An 8,545-nucleotide genomic window follows, 5' to 3' on the forward strand; every position below is an offset into this window, starting at 1 on the left:
GACACAGGAGATGAGGGTCTGATACCTGGGTCAGGAAGATCCCCTCGAGAAGTAAATGGAAACCCATTCCAGTATTCTTGCCTGAAAAATCCCACGAACAGAGGAGGTTAATGGACTACAGTATGTGCTCAGTCGCTTAGTCTTGTTTGACTCTTTGTGACCTCAAGGACTGCAGCCTGCAGAACTCCTCTGTCTATGGGATTCTCCAGGCAAGAATACTGGAGAGGGTTGCCATTTCCTTCTCCAGGGCTACAGTATCCTTCTACAGGTCTCAAAGAGTCGGACATCACTGAGCGACTAAGCACACACAGCATATCGGTGACTAGTTCACCCCAGTGTGTTAGTCGCTCAGTCGTGTCTGACTCTTCGTGACCCTATGGACTGGAACCTGCCAGACTCCTCTGTCCATGGGGTTTTCCAGGCAAGAATATTGGAGTGGGTTGCCACTTCTTTCTCCAGGGGATCTTCCTGATCCATGGAAGTTCACCCCAGGCCCTATGTAAATGGTAACTGATGTTATCATCAGAAATACCTACATTTTTAAATTAGGAAATAGTTGTTTTTTAAGTTCTAATCCTAAGTGCCAGTCTAAACTTATCAACCAAACTTTTACAGTCAAGACAATATTTTTACATATTTCAGGAGTCTTTCTGTGAACATTTTCACCTTACCTTTCACTTTCTATCCCATAACAAGGTTTCTAGCCCTCTGATACTTCTCCACAGGCCTCACTACTTCCTCATCTCCTACCTCCATACTACCATTTTCAAAAGAGCCCTCTTTTCTTCAACACCTTTCCAGTCCCTTTTTCTCAAAGTCCTCCCCTTTCATGCCCTAATATTTAAGTCCTGAGACCTCTGACCTAATACAGAGGACTCCCAAGAAGCCATTTGTAGAAAAGCTTTAGTTTTCAGGTGCTTGTACCAATTAATTCTTACAAATACTCAATCCTTTGTAATAACCCAATCAGATACACAAGGCTGATGTTTTATCTAGACTTTACAGTTATGGCCAAAGATACATAGCTAGAAAACAGCACAGCCTAGAACTCAAAAATTTCGGATTCTTAGTTCAGTACTCTATTCAACTTACAGAACTACTACCTCTTGCATATCCTTTCTATATATAATTTGTTCACTAAACATGGGGGAAAACTCTTTTTGAATCTTCTGCTATCACTGGAGCACTGCTACAAAGGACAGCTTTCTCCCTATAGTATCTTCCAGAGTATATAAACAGTTCAAGCAACCCCAAGACAGTGAGACCTAAAGTTAGTTTCAATGGCTCCTGAACATCTTTCAAGTAGAAAGAATTCTGGGATGCTGCATGAAAAGGGCCTTCATGCCGCCCTAGATATTTCTCCATTTATGCCCACTTTCCTCCTCCCAAGAGCTTTCCTGGGTCTGACATCTCAATGGGGACCCTTAACAAACACAAAACACTCTAGCTGCTAAGGATTCGTGTCCACAGCTAAGTATTCTTCGCCAAGCGCGGAGAGGTTCCCCTCCACTCTGTTCACACCCTCGTTTGAAAAACTTCATCTTCCACAGCCTGAACCTTCTCGGCCTCCCTCTCCCGCCCCCCACCCCCCGCACCGCCCCCAAAACCTTCCAATTGCCCGGGTTGGCGAGCGATACTTTCTATCTCTCCGTGCCCGGATCCCCTGGCCTGCTGCCTGCCGCCCCGATCTGGCCGTGGCAGACCAAGGATTCCTCCAGTTTCCCCAGTCCGAGGCCCACCAGCCTGGCCCCTGCCCCGCCTCCCCGCCCAAGGCGCCAAGTCCTCCGGGCTCCGTCTCCAGGCCCCGGCCAGACTCCAAGGGCCGCGGGCACTGCGGGGAGGACAGAGGGGGCGGCAGCGGCGTTCAGGACACGAGGCAGGCCGGGCGCTCCAGCCAGGAGGCCCGGGGCCCGACAGGCTCCCGACTCCCGTGGCCGGGACTCAGCCCTCCCGCTCCGCTGGCCCGCGCCTCCGCGGCCTGTCCTAACCTGATCCAGGTTCTCGTCGCTGCCGCTGTCCTCCGTGTCTGAGTCAATCACGACGCGGCCTTTCCGCTTCTTTACCATCGTGGTCCCCCGGCTCCCACGCCGGACGCCGCCCGGACTCCCCTCTTGCCCGCCTGCCAGTGGGACCGCCACTGCCGCCGTCGCCGCCGCCGCCGCTGCTGCTGTTCGACCCACACAAAGGCGACCGCGCATGCGCGCTCCGCTCCGCCCCTGGCCCCGCCCCCCGCTCGTCGCACGCCGTTCGCCGGCGCCCAGAGCCCCGCCCCTCCCCGCCCCCGACGCAGCGTGGGGGGCGGGGACACCCGGCTGGGTTCCGGGCGGTGAACTACGGTCTTGTGCCCAGCACCCGCAGCTGGAAGTTTTGGGTGTGTCTCTGCTGTGGGGCCGAAGCTTCATGTGCTGCCTACTTGTTTTGGACTGGAGCCGCAAGCATCTGGGTCTGCTCTAAGGAGCCTTTCCACTTTGCGACACTGATGGAGTCTCGAGGGCACCATTAGGGCCGCCCGCCTGAAAGACAAATCGTCTGGACCACCCTGAGGGCACCTGTTGTAGAACGAAGCCTGCCTACCTGGGCTGTGCGAGTGACAACTAATCTGGGACCTGAAGGATTCATCTGATTTACCCATAAAAAAGAGTAGAGGGAAGGGTGTTCCAAGCAGAGAACCGTTTGGTCAAAAACATAGCGATAATAGAAAAAGTTGGGTTCAGGAAACTGAAACAGTTGTTCATTATGGCCGAACAGAGGGCATGGTGTGTGGGGATGAGACTGTGGAGGTACGCAGCGGCCAAATCATTCAGATCCTAATACACTATATTAGGAAGTTTTAAAATCTTTTGTATTGAAAGATTCTAAACTGTAGAACGACATTATCAGATTTGTTTTTAAAAAATTACTCTGGCAGCAGTGTAGCGAGTGAATAAAAAAGGAAGGAGACTAAGGCAGGAAAACCACATAGGCTGTTGAAGGCATTTTGGCAAAAGATGATAATGCTCTGAACTAAGGAAAGTGAAAGTCGCTGAGCCGTGTCCTACTCTTTGCGACCCCATGGACTATACATATATGAAATTCTCCAGACCAGAGTACTGTAGTGGGTAGCGGTTCCTTTTCCAGGGGGATCTTCCCAACCCAGGGATTGAATGCAGGTCTCCTGTATCGCAGGCAGATTCTTTACCTCCTGAGCCACCAGGGAAGCCAGAACTAAGGAAGAAACAGTGAAATTGGGGAGCAATGGATAGCTTCTGGATAATTTGGAAGGTAGAATGACTAGGACTTAAAGATTAGTTGGGAAAGGGAAAAGGTGATGTCCCAAATACAAATGATACTCAGGTTCTGGTTTAGGAAGCTGGTGGGTCCTTCATGGAGATAAGGAACACAAGTGGAGAGAATGTTTGGGAGACTGGGTGTGTAGATCAGTTTTATGCCTGTTGAGGGCAGCTGATAAAAAGAACAACTTCACAGTGATTTCTTTGTGGGATTTGGAATATAAGATAGGGAGCATCAGAAACAATAATTTGAAACTGTTCTCAAAAGTTTTTGGAGTCCATTAATTCTTTATTCTGGTTGTGAAGTTGAGAGTTAGGCTTGAGGCTTCCCTAAGCGTTATTGAAAAGTGTTCAGAATTAAGGTAGAGAAAACAACGCAAATAAGGCCCAACTATCTCTACTCCAAAAACCTTGTTGTCCTAAGAGAAGTCCCCTAGACTTCTCTCCCCCAGCGTATCCTTGGAACTGAGCCCGTGGCCAAGGTGACCCAAAATGACCAGTTTACCTCCCTTGTTTCTAGCTACCTCAAAGGCTGGTTCCCTTCTCTGAGGACTGTCTTTAAATCTGTGAATAAAAAGAAAGCTATAATATAGTCAGTGACCCTTGACTGCAATTAAGAAAGATGGGTTCTTTATTTGAGTGAAATCTATTGATTTTTCATCAAGGGGCCTTCTAAAGCATTGTGGACTGGACTTAGTCCATGTTGAGACCAAACTGTGTCTGAAATGAATGAATGAACATTCTGTACTCTGAATTTCCTCTTGAGTTGGCTTCTCAGGGAACCCAACCTGTGAAAGTTTCCCCTTTGTAAAATGAAGATAATGATAATATCTGCCTCTTTGAGTTTTGCTAAGGTATAAATTGGGCTTTTCAGGTGGCTTAGTGGGTAAAGAATCCACTCGCAATGCAGAAGACCCAGGAAACCATAGGTTCAATCCCTGGATCAGGAAGATCCCCTGGGGGCAGGCATGGCAACTCAGTCCAATATTCTTGTCTGGAGAATCCCATGAATGGAGGAGCCTGGTGGGCTATAGTTCATGGGGTCACAAAGAGTCGGACATGACTAAAGCGACTGAACACATACCACACACACAAGGTAGAAATTACTTAACATATAAAAAAGTGCTTAAAATACTTCCTGGTAAAGAGTAAGTACTCAATAAATGTCTATAATTGTATAATTGGGGAGGTGAATTACAGTAGAGTGAGTAGGGGCTGGAGGAATAGTGTTGGAAATGGGAAATTTTTGCTTTTTGTATACTATGGTATTGTGTGAACTTATTACACGGAATATGAATTTTTCATCATTATTTTTAATTTTAGTTTTTTATTTTTGACTGTGCTGGGTCTTCATTGCTACACACAGGGTTTTTCTAGTTGCCGTAGCAGGGGCAACTCTAGTTGTGGTGGGCAGGCTTTTCATTGCAGTAGCTTCTCTTGTTGCAGAGCACAGGCTCTAGGGTGTGCAGGCTTCAGTAGTGTGGCACATGGGCTTAGTTGCCTCTTGGCATGTGGAATCTTCCCGAATCAGGGATCAAACCCTTGTTCCCTGCATTGGCAGGCAGATTCTTAATCACTGGACCACCAGGGAAGTCCTTATAACTTTAAAATGTTTTGGGGGAAATAGAATATTTTTTAAATTATAAAGTAAATTTAAGGGCAGGGCACAAAGGCAAAAAAAAAAAATCTATGTAAAATTTTACCATCCCAAGATATTCATCCTCTCTTTATTAAAACAAACAAGATTGTTTGCATTTGTATATATTTGTTCAACCTGTATTTATCAAGCACCTACTATATGCCTGAGTTCAGACACTGAGCTAGACACTGAATAAGATGAATAAGTCACCAAGACAGGATCCCTGCTCTCAAGAGCTTATATTTCTTCACACATACACATTGCAAAACACATGCACATTTAAAGTGCTATGAGAATTCCATTTCAAATAGACCACCCCAAAGGCCAAAAGAGATATTTTTAACATCTGTTGTTTTTGAGAAAATGCAAAATGACAAAAATTACTATGGATTCCTAATCCCCAATGTGTGGTATTAGTAGGTGGGGCCTTTGGAAGGTGCTTAGGTTATGAGGGTGGGACCCTCATGAATAAGATTAAGTGCCCTATCAAAGAGACAACAGAGAGCTTTCTCACCACTTCTGCCAGGTGAGGACACTACAGAAAGATAGCATTCTGTACCTGAAGGGGGTCGTCACCAGAACCCAACCATGCTGGCAGCCTTATCTTAGACTCCTAGCTTCCAGAACTGTGGGAAATAGATCCCTGCTGTTTAAATGCAAAAAAAAAAAACAAACTATGAATTCATTAAACATTTTAAACAAACCTGTATCCTGTTCCTTACAACTGTATCTAAAATATATTAAGAGTCATACAAGTAGATATGTAAACTTTGAGAGAAGGACTGGGAAATCATTACTGTGTAATTTGCCATGCTGTTGTAGAGTCCTCCTTTTGGTGACCTGACCATCTCTTAATGAGTTCAGGGTCTGAAAACTTACCCAGATCTAAAAGTGGGCAAAGGATGGTCACTATCCATTGGGGCAACTGCCCTCAGCCCCTGGTCACCCAACCTTAATTTCTTCTGATTAAAAATTGAGGAGTACACTTGTTTGACTATCTATTTTGTCTTTGGGGATGCTATATTCTGTTAACCATTTCCATGATTCTCTGAGGGTCAGGATTCTGCAGCTGTCATTCTGATCTTTCCGCTCTTCATAATAATTGCATCTGCCTGGCTTCTCGCAATTAAGTGATATTACCTGACTTCTTGTTTCAAGACCCTATCGCTCCCCTTGCGGAACCCAGTTTTCCAACACCTGCCCCTACTGTCAGTCCTAGCCTATAAAGGAAAACCACAACTGAACTTTTGGTGATGCTGATTCACCCCTTACCATCACATTCCTTATAGTCTTGATGAATTCACAGGTCTCCACTTGGTCTTCCCACAGAACACGATCATTCTGTGGGATTTCTGACCTTAAGTACATCCACCTCCTGCTGACTTCCCTAAATTTTTTAATCTCTTCCTACACTGTATGTCTTGGCAACTCTGGCATTTTTTACCTCATGTGGTCTATAAAGTTTTCCATGCCTCTAAGAGCCATCCTTATAACAAATTTGTACCATTTCCTGGGGTCCTTGGCAGAGTGATAAATTCTGTGACTTAGAGTGCTCCCAAATCAATAAACTCCCTCTAATCCAATTTTGCACTACGGAGTTCATGATCCCAGTCTTGTTTTGGCTGACTGTATAGAGCTTTTCCATTTTCTGCTGCAAAGAATATAATCAGTCTGATTTCGGTATTGACCATCTGGTGATGTCCATGTGTAGTTTGCTGTGTTGTTGGCGGAGGGTGTTTGCTATGACCAGTGTGTTCTCTTGACAAAAATCTGTTAGCCTTTTCCCTGCTTCATTTTGTGTTCCCAAGGCCAAACTTCCTGTTACTCCAGGTATCTTTTGACTTCCTACTTTTGCATTCCAGTCCCTATGATGAAAAGGACATCTTTTTTTTTGGTGTTCTAGAAGGTCTTTATGTCATCATAGAACCATTCAGCTTCAGCTTCTTCAGCATTACTGATTGGGACATAGATTTGGATTACTGTAATATTGAATGGTTTGCCTTGGAAACAAACAGATCATTCTGTCATTTTTGAGATTGCACCTAAGTACTGCATTTCTGACTCTTCTGTTGACTGTGAGGGCTACTCCATTTCTTCTAAGGGATTGTTGCCCACAGTAATAGATATAATGGTCATCTGAATTAAATTCACCCATTCCGGTCCATTATAGTTTGCTGATTCCCAAAATGTTGATGTTCACTCTTGTCATCTCCTGTTTGACCACTTCCAATTTTCCTTGATTCATGAACCTAACATTCCAGGTTCCTATGCAATATTGCTCTTTACAGCATTGGACTTTACTTCTATCACCAGTCACATCCACAGCTTGGCTCCATCTCTTCATTCTTTCTGGTGTTATTTCTCCACTCTTCTCCAGTAGCATATTGGGCACCTACCAACCTAGGGAGTTCATCTTTCAGTGTCGTATCTTTTTGCCTTTTCATACTGTTCATGGGGTTCTCAAGGCAAGAATAGTGAAGTGGTTTGCCATTCCCTTCTCCAGTGGACCAGGTTTTGTCAGAACTCTCCACCATGACCTGTCCGTCTTGGGTGGCCCTACATGGCCTGGCTCATAGTTTCACTGAGTTAGACAAAGCTGTGATCTATGTGATCGGATTGGTTAGTTTTCTGTGATTGTGGTTTTCATTCTATCTGCCCTCTGATGGGTAAGGATAAGAACTGGTGGAAGCTTCCTGATGGGAGGGACTGGCTATAGGGGAATCTGAGTTTTACTCTGTTGGGCGGGGCCATGCTTAGTAAATCTTTAATCCAATTTTCTTTTGATAGGTGGGACTGTGTTTCCACCTATAGTGGAAACACCTGTAGTTTGGCCTGAGGCCAAACTATGATGGGGTAATGGCTGTAATGGTGACCTCTTTCAAAAGGACTTATGCCAGTACTGTTGTATTCAGTGCCCCTGACCCCATGGCAGGTCATGTGTGACCTGTGCCTCTGCCCCTCTGCCGGAGACCCCGGGATGCTCACAGGCAAGTCTGGCTCAGTCTCTTGTGTGGCCACTGCTCCTTTCTCCTGGGTCCTGGTCTGCACAAGGTTTTGTTTGTGCCCTCCACAAGTCTCTTTTCCCAGTCCTGTGGAAGTTTTGTAATCAAATCCCACTGGTCTTCAAAGTCAAATTCCCTGGGGGTTCTCAGTCCCTTTGCTGGATTTTCAGGTTGGGAAATCTGTTTTGGGCCCTAGAACTTTCTTAAAAGTGTGAGAATTTCTTTGGTATAATTGTTCTGCAGTTTGTGGGTCCTCTGCTCTGCACCTCTATGGTGGCGCTAATGGTGACCTCCTCCAAGAGGGCTTATGCCACATGCCACGTGTTCCAGGTCTGCTTATTGAAAAATGCAGACTTAAATTGAAGAAAGTAGGGAAAACCACTAGACCATTCAGATCAGATCAGTCGCTCAGTCGCGTCCGACTCTTTGCGACCCCATGAATCACAGCACGCCAGGCCTCCCTGTCCATCACCAACTCCCGGAGTTCACTCAAACTCACGTCCATTGAGTCAGTGATGCCATCCAGCCATCTCATCCTCTGTCGTCCCCTTCTCCTCCTGCCCCCAATCCCTCCCAGCATCAGAGTCTTTTCCAATGAGTCAACTCTTCGCATGAGGTGACCAAAGTACTGGAGT

General features: G+C 45.9%; 1 protein-coding gene across 1 annotated transcript in view; it reads right to left on the reverse strand.

Moving 5' to 3' along the window:
- The window catches only part of RTF1 (RTF1 homolog, Paf1/RNA polymerase II complex component), a 50,267-nt gene extending 44,662 nt beyond the window's left edge, over positions 1–5,605 (reverse strand). The window contains exon 1 of the mRNA XM_086321823.1: positions 1,989–5,605. Within this exon, the coding sequence (XP_086177949.1) occupies positions 1,989–2,402 (414 nt within the window). The 5' untranslated portion in view covers positions 2,403–5,605. The remainder of the gene's footprint in view (positions 1–1,988) is intronic.
- Between the last annotated feature and the right edge of the window lie 2,940 nt (positions 5,606–8,545).

This window comes from Bos grunniens, chromosome 10 (genome assembly GCF_055505025.1).
Source record: "Bos grunniens cultivar Pamir isolate PY7600 chromosome 10, Bosgru_T2T1.0, whole genome shotgun sequence".
In the NCBI taxonomy this organism is placed as follows: Eukaryota; Metazoa; Chordata; class Mammalia; order Artiodactyla; family Bovidae; genus Bos; species Bos grunniens.